Here is a 15,412-nt window from a genome sequence, read left to right on the forward strand (position 1 = left end):
TAACGATTCTCTTCCTTCACCTATCAGATGCTGGGTGACCTGTGGTTTTGTAACATTTCTGGTTTTAATTCTTCATTTACATTAACTCAATTTCCTCATCTTCAGCAAATCAAAAACAATATTCAGGAATCTTAATAAAGGAAACTACAATGGTATGAGGCGCGAGTTGGCTATAATGGATTGGGAAACGTTATTTAAAGGGATGATGGTGGATAGGCAATGGCAAACATTCAAAGAGTGCATGGGTGAACTGCAACAATAGTTTATTCCTGTCTGGCACAAAAGTAAAACAGGAAAGGTGGCCAAACCATGGCTTACAAGGGAAATTAGAGATAGTATTAAATGCAAGGAAGAGGCATACAAATTGGCCAGAAAAAACAACAGACCTGAGAATTGGGAGCAGTTTAGAATTCAGCAAAGGAGGACCAAGGCATTGATTAAGAAGGGGAAAATAGAGTACGAGAGTAAGCTTGCAGGGAACATAAAAACTGATTGTAAAAGTTTCTGTGGGTATGTGAAGAGAAAAAGATTGGTGAAGACAAATGTAGGTCCCTTACAGTCAGAAACAGGGGAATTTATAATGGGGAGCAAAGAAATGGCTGACCAACTAAATACATACTTTGGTTCTGTCTTCACAAAGGAGGACACTAATAACATACCAGAAATGTTGGGGAAGACAGGGTTTAGAGAGAGGGAAGAACTGAAAGAAATCAGTATTAGTAGGGAAATGGTGTTGGGGAAATTGATGGGATTGAAGGCCGATAAATCCCCGGGGCCTGGTAATCTACATCCCAGAGTACTTAAGGAAGTGGCCCTAGAAATAGTGGATGCATTGGCGGTCATCTTCCCAGATTCTTTAGACTCTGGAACAGTTCCTACAGATTGGAGGATAGCTAATGTAACCCCACTATTTAAAAAGGTAGGCAGAGAGAAAACAGGGAACTATGGACCAGTCAGCCTGACGTCGATAGTGGAGAAAATTCTAGAGTCCATTATAAAAGATTTAATAGCTGAGCACATGGAAAACAGTGGCAGAATCGGAAAGAGTCAGCATGGATTTATGAAAGGGAAATCATGCTTGACAAATCTACTGGAATTTTTCGAGGATGTAACTAGTAGAGTTGATGAGGGGGAGCCAGTGGATGTGTTTTATTTGGACTTTCAGAAGGCTTTTGACAAAGTCCCACATAAGAGATTGGTGTGTAAAATTAAAGCGCATAGGATTGGGGGTAGTGTATTGAGATGGATAGAAAACTGGTTGGCAGACAGGAAACAAAGAGTAGGATTAAATGGGCCTTTTACCAAATGGCAGGCAGTGACTAATGGGGTACCGCAGGGATCGGTGCTGGGACCCCAGTTATTCACAATATATATTAATGATTTAGATGAGGGAATTAATAGTAATATCTCCAAATTTGCAGATGACACAAAGCTGGGTGGGAGGGTGAGCTGTGAGGATGATGCAGAGATGCTTCAGTGTGATCTGGACAAGCTGAGGAGTGGGCAAATGCATGGCAGATGCAGTACAATGTGGATAAATGTGAGGTTATCCATTTTGGTAGCAAAAACAGGAAGGAAGATTATCTGAATGGCTATAAATTGAGGTGGGGAATGTGCAACGAGACCTGGGTGTCCTCGCACACCAGTCACTGAAGGTAAGCATGCAGGTGCAGCAGGCAGTAAAGGCGGCAAATGGTATGTTGGCCTTCATAGCCAGAGGATTCGAGTACAGGAACAGGGATGTCTTGCTGAAATTGTACAGGGCCTTGGTGAGACCACACCTGGAATATCGTGTGCAGTTTTGGTCTCCTTATCTGAGGAAGGATGTACTTGCTATAGAGGGAGTGCAGCGAATCCAACTGATTCCTGGGATGGCGGGACTGACATATGAGGAGAGATTGAGTCGATTAGGATTATATTCGCTGCAGTTCAGAAGAATGAGGGGGGATCTCATAGAAACCTATAAAATTCTAATAGGACTAGACAGGGTAGATGCAGGAAGGATGTTCCCGATGGTGAGGGAGTCCAGAACCAGGGGTCACAGTCTGAGGATGTGGGGTAGACCATTTAGGACTGAAATGAGAAATTTCTTCACCCAGAGTGGTGAGCATGTGGAATTTGTAACCACAGAAAGTAGCTGAGACCAAAACATTGTATGCTTTCAAGGATGAGTTAGATATAGCCCTTGGGGTGAAAGGGATCAAAGGGTATGGGGAGAAAGCAGGAGCAGGTTATTGAGTTGGATGATGAGCCATGATCATAATGAATGGTGGAGCAGGCTCGAAGGGCTGAATGGCCTATTCCTGCTCCTAGTTTCTATGAATATAAACCATGACTTAGCAACTACCAACAATTGGCCATATAAAACCTGGTCTGTAGCTACATGATTTAGAATGAAAAACAAACTTGTAATCGAAAGTCAAATTCATGCCCATTTGTGTAGCTAGGCTATTCTCTGTACAAGTCCAGCAGCATTTCCATTACTCTAACTGATTTGTTGTGATGGGGCATCGTCACAGTTGAAGGACCAACTAAAGTACACATGTACTGAGCCTCCCAGTCTAGTTGCAGTTTGCTGTCTTCAATGAAATCAAGCCAACCATTCACTTCAACAAATCAGAAGATCCTGAGCAGGGCAGAAGGTCAAAGGGTTACTGAGGATGGGTGATATCGCCTTCAATTGCCATGCTGAGCACTGAAAAATCTCATTTGGCGAAAGCAAGTGAGTTTGAACATTAGTCCTTGAATTTCTGACCCCTATGTAAGGGACTAATTGATTTTATATTGTTTAACACTTATGTTACTGGGCAATTTGTAAGGTTTTACAGTCCTGAAATGATTTCCAACTTGTCACCAAAACCACCATAGGAACATGAGTATGTCATTCAATGCCACCTTGTCTTGGCTCCATGTCCTATTTACAGCAAAGATCTATCAACAAGTTCCAGAATATCCTGCTGGCCACATGTGAAGTATTAATTTAGTTAGTACTAGGCTGTAGTCACTCATAAGCAACTAGGCTCCATTCACTTGTGAGATGACATGTCAAAATAACCAAGTACAATTCAGATATCTCTTGTATATGAAGTCAAACGTTTACTGATAAAAGACTTCCATTGAGACATCAGATTCAGAGCAATTTTGTTCAGATAACCATAAGTGTGCATGAACTTCTGTAATATAACTATTCAAGAGGCATTTTTAGTATTTTTAATATGTGAAATATTTCAGCCCAAAAAGAATATGTTTGAGGCATGATCTTAAATCGCCAAGATTTATGGTGGAAATGTTCACTTAATGTTTGAAGACTTCAGTAGCATCCACACTATGCAATGTCTTAAAATCAGAATCTCAGATCTTTGGAGCACAGAAAGAATCCATACAGCTTATTGGGTCATCTCTCTGAAAGAACAATCCACTCAGAACCTTTTTCCTGCTTTTCATTTTTTAATATCATATTTTAAAAGCAATTATAGATTCTGTTCCACTGCATAAAATATATCCTAAACACTTGTGTTCATCAAATGATTGTAAGCTTATTCTTTCTTGTTACTGGCCAACTAATCAATAGAGCTAGTCTTTTCTCCATTTGCCTCATTAAAACCCCAATTCTTAACTCCTCTCTTTCCGATTGCTACATTTATGAAAGCTTCCCCAATCTTTATGACATTATCCCTAAATTTCTGGGCATTTTTGATGTCCTCTTCCTCATGCTGCCCCTTGGCGACATCATCCAAAGAGATGGAGCCATCTTCCAAATATACACTGACAACACCAGGGTTCCACTGCTCTATTTTCTTGATGCCCCCACCACTTGCATTGTCAGGTTGCTTGTCCGGCATCCAGTTTTGAATGAGCTACAATTATTTTTAAAATTCATTCTTGGGTTATGGGCGTTGGTTGCCAGGCCAGCATTTATTGCCAAACCTCCTTAAGAACGTAGTGGTGGTTTGCCTTCCTGAAGGTGCTCTCATAATGCCACAAGGTATGGAGTTCCAAGTTTTTGAACAGCGACAATGAAATGAACAACAATTTAAGTCCAAGTCAGCATTGCGTGCTACTTGGAGCAGAACTTAGGGATAAATGGTGTCCCCATGCACCTGCTGCCCTTCTCCAGCTAGGCTGTGGAATTGTGGGATTGGGAGAAGTTCTGAAAGAAGCGTTGGCAGGTAGCCATAGTGTACCCATCCAGGTGAGTGGAGTGTGTTTCATTACACTGCTGACTTGTGCCTTGTAGGTGGTGTCAAGGTTTTGGAGAGCCAGGTGGTGAGCCACTGGCTGTATCCAGTATCATACATACTACGATCGCCACAATACTTATGTGACTGGGGTAGATGAGTTTTCGGTCAATGGTGACACTGTCCTCCCAACCCCCCAGGGGTGTTAATGATGGGGGTCTTGGCAATGCTAATGCCATTGAGTGTCAAAGAGAGATGATTAGGCTCTCTTTGTTGGAGATAGTGTGTGTCTGGCACATATATGGCACAAGGAATTGTGAACAGAGCCAACCACTGTGCAGTGTTGGAAGAAAGGTCTCTGATTAAGCAATTGATGGTAGTTTGACCTTGGATGTTGCTCTGAGGAATTCCTGAAGTGATGCTCTGGGGTTCAAGATGACTGCCTTCAACAACTCTGTGCCAGGTATGAATCCAATCACTAAGGAGTTTTCCCTCCTGTTCCCAAAGATTTCAGCTTTTCTTGGGCTCTGGTTACCCTCAGTTAAATGCTGCCATGATGTTAAGGGCAACCATTCTAAAGTCACCCATAGAATTCAGCTTGTGTCCCTGTTTGGACATGGGCTGCAATGAAATCTGGGGCCAAATGGCTCTGGCAGAACCCAAATTGAGTATCAGTGAAAGCAGGTTATTAGTGAGCAAGTACCACTTCACAGCACTGTTGACAATTCCCTCCATCAATTTGATGATTGAAAGTTGAAAAATGGAGTGGTAATTGGCCAGACTGTCCTGAATTTTGTGGACATGACATATTCAGGCAATTTTGTACATTGTATGATGCATGTCATTATTATAGCTAACTGGAAAAGCTTAACTAGGTTCTGGAACACCAGTCTTCAGCACTACAACGAGGACATGTAGGAGCTGATAGCCTTTGCTGTATCTAGTTTCCTCAAGTTAAATTTTGTAAGACTGAAACCGCCATCCTGCCAGAAACTCTATACCCTTGCCATGGATTCCATCTACCTTTTTGCCCACTGTCTCAGGTTGAACTAGATTGTTTACAATCTTGCTGTCCTATTTAATCTGCAGTTGAGCTTCTGACTGTCCGTCACAAAGATTTCCACCTCTACAACTGCCCACTTCCATTCCTGTCTCGGACCATATGCCATTGAAACGCTTATCCACATCTTTGTTTCCTCCACACTCAACTATTTCAGTATTCTTCTTCTCCACCCTCCACAAACACCAGACCACCTGTCTGTGTCTCTGTCGGTCACACCCCATCCTGTTCATCAATCACCCCACCCTTGTTAACCTACACTGGCTCCTCCTCCCGTTTAAGATTTAAAAACCAGGATGAGAATTTATTTGTAATCTTGTCTCCTATCTCGGTGACCTCCCCCAACCCTGCTCCCCATCTATCGTCTCCTGTACAAACAGATGCACCATTGATGGTCGCCTAGGCCCCCACTTTCTTGAATATTCTTCCTAATGTTCACCATCTTTCCAACTTTTTTTCCTCCTTCAAACCACCACCTCTTACTCATCCCTCTAATATCTCCCTTAGTCCCGTATCCATGTTTTTGGCTTCGGTAAAAAGCGCTTCACAAATTAAATTATTTGTTGTTAAGCACATATCATGCAACTTCAATAGAAACACATCAGAGTCTATGCCCGGGTTTTCTGTGGATGGAATACTCTCTCCATTTCCGGGTGCCTAGATTGAACTCTCAGCCTATGAAAGACGGACACACACCCACACCCCGAGATCCGGAAGATCAAACCGGCAGATGAATGGAAGTTCTTTAGAAAGACAGTAGTTGACTGCGGCAGGTTGTATTTTCCGAGTAGACGAAACGGCGGTTAAAGTCTATTTTTAAAAAAAAAATCCATTTACATCCCTGCCAGGAGCCCAGCGGCGAGGTGACCCCGTCATTCTCACAGCCTCTTGGGGAAGAGTAATGATCTGAGCTCCGGGCAGCGAGCGGCACAGTCTCAAAGGCCAGAGACAGGGCCTCCCTCGACACTCAGACCCGGCTGTGGCGGGTTCGAGCTCCCCTCCCTCTCCGGCCGGCTTTAGGCCGAGGCCCCGCTCCGAGTACAGAGAATGAACCGAAAGTCACTAAAGGAACGAGGGACTCACCAGCAGGAGGAGAATTTGCCTGATGGAGTGAGAGTGCAGCAGAGGTGTTGTAGATTTCATGGTATTGGTGTATGAGTGGGCTGGCCGGGCTCCACACTGCTTCCCCTCTACGAGTCTCTCTCTGCTCCACTTGCACCGCAGGGCGCCCCCGGAACCAGAAACCACTACTGGGTGGGGGAAGGGAAACATCGCACAAATACTTCCTGCGCTGCCGCACTGTATGCTGGGTGCTGTAGTTTTCAGCGCGGCAGCGTCATCAGCCGTTTGAGAGCGGCCCTGAGTAGTGAGACTACATATACCAGAATGCAGCGCGTGGCAGACGGCTTGAAGAGGGAGTTCGGAAACATTTAATTTGTTGGTAAATAGAACAGTGTTTTAATTAATACCTGGAGTCTGGTTGCGGGAGGGTAAATATGCGACTTGATTACTTTATTTCAGACGCTGACTGTAAACGTTGTGTTATTACACAAGTGGAAGGATAAAATGAAAAGAGCTCAAAGTTTAAAAACTTGTGTTCAGATTTTTCTTGGGCCTTTCGGCAGCTCTAGGAAAACAGATTCCAACCATTTAAAGTGGCAGCTAATGGTGACTATTGAGAGCTTTTTGTTTTATTCGAAAGTGAAAAGAACTTGTAACCCTGATTAATATGGTTCGTGCTGAAATTACGGTCTTCGACATTTTTGATTTTTAGGCGTAATGGTAAAATTGGCTTTTGGATAAGGAGAAGAGCATGATTATTCGCATATCGATATAATCACGCCCATGATGTGTTTAACATGCCAAACATATCGTTCTATGCGAATAGAAAAGTTGAAGATTATTAGGATAAGTACAAACCACAGAACCAGAAACCACGTTTTGAATGTCTAAACTATCGTGAATACGAATTAGAAGCGGGGGTTACTCTGAATAAGTCATACGGACTCGAAACGCTAACTGTTTCTCGCTCCACAGATGCTGCCAGACCTGCTGTGTTTTTCCAGCATTTTCTGTTTTTATTTCAGATTTCCAGCATCCGCAGTATTTTACTTTTATTAGGATAGGCCATTTGGCCCCTCAAGCCTGCTCTGCCATTCAACAAGATCATAGCTGATCTGATTGTGGCCTCAACTCCACATTGAATCTACTCCTTTGACTCCCTTGTTAGTCAAGAACCTGTCTACCTCTGCCTTAAAAATATTCAATAACCCTGCCTCTGCCACTCTCTGGAGAAGAGAGTTCCAAAGATGACCCCCCTGAGAGAATTTTTTCTCTCATCTCTACCTTAAATAGGAGATCCCTTGTTTATAAATTGTGTCCCCTAATTTTAGTCTCTCCCATAAGGAGAAACGTAATTTCAGCGTCCACCCTGTCAAGATGCTTCAGGATCTTGTATGTTTCACTAAAGTCACCTCTCATTCTTCTAAACTCCAATGGATACAGGTCCAGCCTGTCAAACCTTTCTTCATGAGATAACCACCTGCCACCTGCACCACCACCCCCCCAATCCCAGGTATCAGTCGAGCGAACCTCCGCTGAACTGCTTATAACGCATTTATATCCTTTCTTAAATAAGGAGACCTAAACAATACATAAATAAGGAGACCAAAACTGTACACAGCACTCCAGATGTGGTATCACCAACACCTTGTACAACTGTAACAAAACTTCCCTATTTTTATAGATGATTCCCCTTGCAATAAATAACTACATTCCATTTGCCTTCTTCATCACTTGCTGTACCTGCATATCAACCTTTTGTGTCTCAAGTACCAGGACATCCGGAACCCTCTGTACCTCAGAGTTCTGCAATTTAATAATATACTGTATTTTTATTCCTCCTGCCAAAGTGGACAAGTTCACATTTTCCCACATTGTACTTCATCTGCCAAATTTTTGCCCATTCACTTAATATCCTTTGCGGTAAAAACAGAAAATGCTGGGAAAACTCAGCAGGTCTGGCAGCGTTTGTGGAGAGAGAAAGAGTTAATGTTTTGAGTCCGTATGACGCTTCAGAGCTAAAGAGAAGTAGAAATATAATGGATTTTATACTGTTTAAGAGGGGATGGAGCAGGTGGAACAAGATAGAAGGTCAGGGATAGGTAATAGCTAAGGAGAGATTGACAAAGATGTCATGGACACGAGACAAATGGAATGTTAATGGTAGTAGTAAATAGTAAAGAAGGTGCTGATAGTGGCATAAAAGTAAGATAGCAGAAGGTGTTAATAGCAGAACAAGGGTCAGCACTTAGTGAAAGCAAAACATAAAAACAAATGACAAATGGCCCTGTGATGGGAGGGGGAGTTGGGGAAAAAGAATTAAGAAATGAATAAATAAAAGAATAAAATAAATACATTTAAAAAATGGGATTTAAAAAGGGGCCAAGAGGGAGGAGAGAGCTCATGGTGTGAAGTTGTTGAACTTAATGTTAAGTCCAGAAGGCTGTAAGGTGCCTAATCAGAAGATGAGATGCTATTCCTCCAGATTGTGTTGGGCTTCACAGGAACGTTGCAGCAGGCCAAGGACAGACATGTGTGCTTGAGAACAGGATAGTGTGTTGAAATGGCAAGCGACAGTAAAGTCTGGGTCATGCTTGCAGACTGAAGATGTTCTGCAAAGCGGTCACCCAGTCTGCGTTTAGTCTCCCCAATGTAGGGGAGACTGCATTGGGAGCAGTGAATACAGTCGACCAAATTGAAGGAGGTGCAAACGAAGCGCTGCTTCACCTGAAAGGAGTGTTTGGGGCCTTGGATGGTGAGGAGGGAGGAGGTAAAGGGGCAGGTGTTGCACCATCTGAGATTGCATGGGAAGGTGTCTTAGGAAGGGGATGAGGAGTTGGGTTGATGGTGGAGTGGACCAGCATGTCATGGAGGGAATGGTCCCTATGGAATGCTGATTGCGATGGGGGGAGGGGGGTGTTGGTGAGGAGAAGATGTGTTTGGTGGTAGCATCATGCTGGAAATGGTGGAGAATGATCCTTTGAATGCAGAGGCTGGCGGGTTGAAAAGTGAGGACAAGGAGGACCCTATCATGGTTCTAAGATGGAGGGGAAGTTTTGAGGGCAGAGGGGTGGGAGATGGGTTGGATATGGCTGAGGGCCCTGTCAACCACAGTGGGAGGGAAATCTTGGTTAAGGAAAAGGGAAGACATGTCAGAAGTGCCTTTTAGGAAGGTGGCATCGTTGGAACACATGCAATGGAGGCGGAGGTACTGAGAGAATGGGATGGGGTCCTTACAGGAAGCAGAGTGTGAGGAGCTGTAGTCGAGGTAGCTGTAGGAGTCGGTGGGCTTGTAATGAATGTTGGTGGACATTGAATGAGTATTGGTGAGGTCATTAATTAATCCTGTCTAGTTGCACATTACCAGATCTTTGTACAGCCTGCCCTCTGGTTCGTGCTAGAATGTGCTGCTCTAAGAAACTGTCCGGAAAACACTGTATGAACTCATCACCTTGGCTACCTTTGCCAATCTGATTCATTCAATCTATATATAATTTAAAATCACCCATGATTATTGCCATACTTTTCTCACAAACCCCCACTATTTCTTGCTGTATACTCCATTTTACAGTGCGGTTACTGTTAGGAGGCCTATAAACCACTCCCACAAATGACTTCTTACCTTTACTATTTCTTATCTCTACCCAAATTGATTCTACATCTTGTTCTCCAGAACTAAGGTCATCTCTCTCTATTCTATCAATATTATCCTTAATTAACAGAGCTACGCCTCCACCTTTCATGCACCCTTGAATATTTAGGTCCCAGTCTTTGTCGTCCTGTAGCAATGTCTCTGTAATGGCTATCAGATCATACATATTTATTTCTATTCGTGCTGTCAATTAATTTGTTATGAATGCTACATGCATTTGGATACAGAACCTTTAGTTCTGCCTTTTTACTATTTTTGTAACCTCTAGCCTTATCTGCTGGTGCACTCTTCGGTTTGTACACTATATCCCTTCCTGCCACACTTCAGTCATCATTTCCCTTATTCTTACCTTGCTATCTTGCCTTGTCTTTTCTAATTAATTTATAACCTCTTCCCAAATTTGATCCTTCGCCTCCACTATTTAATTTAAAGCCCTCTCTACCTCAGTTAGACCACTCGCCTGAACATTCATCCCAGCACAGTTCAGGTGAAGACCATCCCAATGGTACAGCTCCTTCATTTCCCCAGGACTGCTGCCAGTGCCCCATGAATCGAAACCCATTTCTCCCACATCAATCTTTGAACCACATATTTAACTCTGATCTGATTTACCCTACACCAATTTGCTCGTGGCTCAGATGATAATACAGATATTATTACCGTTGAGGTTTTTCTTTTTAATTTAGCACCTAGCTGTTCATACTGCCTAGCAGAACCTCTTTGCTAGTTCTACCTATGTCGTTGATAGCTACATGGACTACGACTACCGGATCCTCCCTCTCCCACTGCAAGTTCCACACCTGTCCAGAGCAGATGTCCTGAACCCTGGTACAGGACAGGCTGCACAGCTATCTGGACTCTTGCTCTCAACTGCAGAGAACTGTGCCTATTCCCCTGACTGTACTGCCCTTTACTACCATCACATTTCTTTTAACTCCCCCTGTTTGAATGCTTTCCTGTTCCATGGTGCCATGGTCAGTTTGCTCATCCACCCTGCAGCCATTGCTTTCATCCATACAGGTTGCAAGAACCTCAAACCTGTTAGACAATTGCAAATGCTGAGGCTCCTCCGCTTCTACCTTCTGGGCCCCCATACTTGCCTCACTCGCTGTCACACTCTCCTATCCCTGACCACTGACCAAATCAGAAGACAACCTCCTAAGGGATGTGACTGCTTCCCGGTACAAAGCGTCCAGGTAACTTGCCCAGTGTCTGCTGCTCAGCCTGCAGCTCAATGACCTGAGCTGAAGCTCCTCAGGCCACAGACACCTACTGCAAACGTGTTTTCCCTGAATAACACCGGTGTTCATGAGCTCCCATCTTCTGCAATTGGAACATATCACCTGCCCTGCCATCTTCATTATGTGTTAATTCATTTATTTTTCTTAATTGAAGTAGTAAACCCTACTACTCCGAATAACCTTTACTACTGCGAAAAAACCTTACCACACCTGAATAAACCTTAGAATTACTAATAAATTACACAAGTTTTGAAGATATACTAGATAAATATTCAAAATACCAGTTTGACTCAGTAATAGTAACATTATTTCTGAATCAGAAATTTGTAAAGCCCCACTTTAGGAGTTGAGAGCAAAATCTAGATTGATAATCTAGTGCAGAGCTAAGGGAGTGCTGCATTCTTGGAGATACCATTTTTCAGATGGGGCATTAATCCGAGGTTCTGTCTACATGTGCAATGGAAGATTTAACTTCCACCTGAACTATTTGAAGGCCATCCAGTGTTTTGACCAACATTTTCCCCACCAAGACAGAGTAATTAGTCTTAGTCTCATTTGCTATTCTTGAATATTGCTTCATGCAAATTATCTGCTGCGTTTCCTGACATGTTATGCTTCAAAAATCATTGATCTGATGTGTCAGGAAAATATAATAATTTTCATATTGTTACTGGAATTTATTGTAAGGCTGGAGCAGTTTTGTGTGTGTGTGGGGGGTGGGACTTAGTTGAATTAAAGACAGCTGGTCTGAAGACTTTGATGTATCAGAAGAGAAGCTAGGTTTGAAATGTTAAAAAGGAGAACATGGCTGAAGTTTTAAAATGTGAGGTGTAAAGGGAAAATTTGCATTTTTAGATAAACCAGAGTAATTTGAATTTCAAAAGAGGTGGTGAAGTGTTACATTTTGCCAGAAGAAGCCAAACAGTGTGTTTATTTTTCCCAAAGCTTACTGATAAAATCTTTCATAGTACCAATTTTTATTATTAGATAAGTAGAGTTGAAAAGACATATTGACAATGGAATTTACATTAAAAAAGGAGAAACCTGTAGAAAGAAGATGAGGTTATGTGTAAGAGGAAGGCATTCTAAGATCTAACAAGTGTGAAAAGCCTCCAGCCTTTAAGCCTCAAGTTGCTGCCTACACGAACTGAAGTGAAGAAAACTCACTTTGAATTTGACTGTTCAGGGTATTGTGTTACTTTGCCTGGGTCTTTTAAAATTTATGTGTTTTACTGTTGCCTTAACAGAGGTGTAACTGGGAGATTGGTAACTCCTAGCTCCCCTAGTTAATCTTAGTAGTAATTTGTAAACCTATGTATGTGTTTAAAATCATTTTCTAAATTAATATAGGTTTAATTTAGTTTTATAAGAAACGTATACAACTCGGTGGTCTTATTACTACTGAATTCAAGGTGCGAATCTCGAATAAATACAAATTGTAAAATAGTTGTTTCAAGTTTCCCTCTGGAATTTGAACAGCTTAGCATTTACCATCTGCTGTGCCATAACAGATGCTATGTGATTTTGGACAAAGTATTTGGAACAGTTTGCTAGAGTAGTATATTTTAAAAATTGCCAAGGAAGAAAGCCTTATGAATGAAATTATTAGATTTTGTGACAAGTTAACAGTAGTGACAATAAGGGAACAGCTTTCAAATAATGACTATGAAATAATTAAATTCATTATTTGGTTTGAGAAGGAAAAATCCCCAAGGTGAATTAAGACAAACTTCAAATAAATTAGATATAAATTGATCACAAAGTGGCTGCACTATTAATGGGCAAACCTATAGGCAAACAGTGGCATGTATTCTTTGGTGGATTACAAAGCTAGTACGTACCCCTAAAAGACAAAAACTGCAATTGTGCGGTTAAGCAAATAAGTTGAGATTCAGAATCAAGCTAAAAGAAAAGGTTTGCACAAATAAAGAGAAAGGTAGAAATTCAATAGAGTGGGAAAGCTGTCAAAAGCATAAAGGGTTTTGAAAGAAAGTGATGAATCCAAAAAGGGAGAATATGGAGAATGCTAGGGACAGGAAAGTGAACAGTTTTTAAAAATATATTAAGAAAAAGTGAATGGTAAAAGAAATATGAGTCCATTAAAGAAAAATGCAGTTGATGCTATAATGATTGGAACCCTTCCATCTATGACAGATGATGGGAATGCATCTTCAAAATTTTGGTGAGGTCAGATGATCATCTGCTGCACTTCTTTTGATGGCTGAACAAGCCAATTCTGGAAAGGCAAAGTCTGCCACAAATTTATTTATTTCATTTATTGACATGGTGTGGGCTTTGCTGGCTGGGTGAGCGTTTATTGTCCATCCCTAGTTGCCCTTGAGAAGGTGATAGTGAGCTGCCTTCTTGAACTGCTGCGGTCCATGTATAGGTGCACTCACAATGCTGTTAGGGAGGGAGTTCCAGGATTTGACCCAGCAACAGTGAAGGAACAACAATATATTTTCAAATCAGGATGGTGGGTGACTTGGAGGGGAAATTGCAGATGGTGGTGTTCCCATCTATCTGCTGCCACTGTCCTTCTAGATGGTAGTGGCTGTGGGTTTGGAGCCTGTCTAAGGAGCCTTGGTGGATTCCTGCAGTGCATCTTGTAGATGGTACGCACTGCTGCTACTGTGCGTCAGTAGTGGAGAGAGTGAATGTATGTGGATGTGGCGCGAATCAAGCGGGCTGCTTTGTCCTGCACAGTGTCAAGCTTCTTGAGTGTTGTGGGAGCTGCACTCATCCAGGCAAGTGGAGAGTATTCCATCACACTCCTGACTTGTGCCTTGTAGATGGTGGACAGGCTTTGGGGAGTCGGGAAGTGAGTTACTCATCACAGGATTCCTAGCCTCTGATCTGCTCTTGTAGCCACAGTATTTATATGGCTAGTCCAGTTCAGTTTCCGGTCAATGGTAAGCCCCCAGGATGTTGATAGTGGGGGATTCAGTGATGGTAATGCCATTTAACATCAAGGGGTGATGGTTAGATTCTTGTCAAGAAAATGTAATAATTTTCATAAAATTATTGTGATTTATTGTAAAGGTAGGTTAATAGTAGGGTTTGGATTAGTTTCTCTGTGTGTAGATGTGTGTGTGGGATTTAATTGAGTTAGAGACAGCTAATCTGGAGCTTTTGAGTGAAAAGGGGAAGCTAGGTTTGGAATGCTAAATATGTAAAAGTGGCTGAGGTTTTAGAATGTGAGGTGTGAGGAACATTTGCATTTTTAGATAAACCAGAACAGTTTGAATTTCAAAGAGATGAGAGGATGTTACACCTAGCCATATGAAGCTAAGTCAAACAGTTTATTCTTCCCAAAGGTTATGATTACAATAGAAGATTTATATTATAGAAAAAGTAAAGTTGCAAAGACATATTTGCTGGAGTAGTATATTTTACTTATATTTTATTTTTTTATTTGTATCAGCAATTTACATTAAAAAGGGAGGAACATGTATAAAGGAGATGAGGTTATGTGTAAGGGAAAAGGAATTCTAAGATCTAATCAGTATGAAAAGCCTTCAGCTTCTATGCATCAAGCTGCTGTCTACAGGAACCAAAGCTAAGAAAACTCATTGTGACTATCACTGTCCAAGGTATTGTGTGCTTTGCCTGGGTCTGTTGAAATGTATTTGTTTTTATTGTTCCCTTAATGGAGGTGTAACTGGGAGCTAGATTAATTACGAGATTTAGGAGTTATAGTAATGTTGTGTAGACCTATGTATGTGCTTAAAATCTTTTCTTATATTAATAAATGTTTAATTTAGTTTTGTACAAAAACCTCTGAGTCTTGGTGGGCTCATTACCACTGAATTCAAGGCACGCATCTCGAAATAAAGCACAAATTGCAAAACAGTTGTGGCAATTGTTTCAAGTTTCCCTCTGGGATTTGAGCAGCTTCGCATTTACCATCTGCTGTGCAAAATTCTGAAGGTGTTTGATAGGGTGGACACTAAGAGGTTGTTTCCATTGGTTGGGGAATCTAAGACACGGGGCCACAGTGTCAGGATAAGGGGCCGATCATTTAGGACTGAGATAAGAACTTTCTTCACGCAAGCAGTTGTGAATCTTTGGAATTCTCTACCCCAGAGGGTTCTGGATACTCCATCACTGAAAATATTTAAGGCTGGGATAGACAGATTTTTGGTCTTTCAGGGAATTAAGGGATATGGCGAGTGGGTGGGAAAATGGAGTTGAAGCCATGATTGTATTGAATGTCAGA

At 41.9% G+C, this 15,412-nt stretch overlaps 2 protein-coding genes across 15 annotated transcripts in view; one reads left to right on the plus strand and one right to left on the minus strand.

The window, feature by feature from the left end:
• The window catches only part of erp44 (endoplasmic reticulum protein 44), a 111,636-nt gene extending 105,152 nt beyond the window's left edge, over positions 1–6,484 (minus strand). Inside the window, exon 1 of the mRNA XM_078538678.1 lies at positions 6,322–6,484. Within this exon, the coding sequence (XP_078394804.1) occupies positions 6,322–6,381 (60 nt within the window). The 5' untranslated portion in view covers positions 6,382–6,484. The remainder of the gene's footprint in view (positions 1–6,321) is intronic.
• A 119-nt stretch (positions 6,485–6,603) lies between these two features.
• invs (inversin) overlaps positions 6,604–15,412 on the plus strand; it is a 400,143-nt gene continuing 391,334 nt past the window's right edge. For 4 of the 14 annotated variants that reach the window (XM_078538691.1, XM_078538693.1, XM_078538697.1 and 1 more), the window contains exons 1-2: positions 6,638–6,679; positions 14,618–14,786. The gene's annotated coding sequence lies outside the window, so the exon portion shown is untranslated. Of the gene's footprint in view, positions 6,680–14,617; positions 14,787–15,412 lie in introns of all 14 variants that reach the window. The other 10 variants (XM_078538689.1, XM_078538701.1, XM_078538705.1 and 7 more) reach the window with 6 other exon arrangements.

The sequence above is a fragment of the Cetorhinus maximus genome, chromosome 3 (assembly GCF_964194155.1).
Source record: "Cetorhinus maximus chromosome 3, sCetMax3.hap1.1, whole genome shotgun sequence".
NCBI classification, from domain to species: domain Eukaryota; kingdom Metazoa; phylum Chordata; class Chondrichthyes; order Lamniformes; family Cetorhinidae; genus Cetorhinus; species Cetorhinus maximus.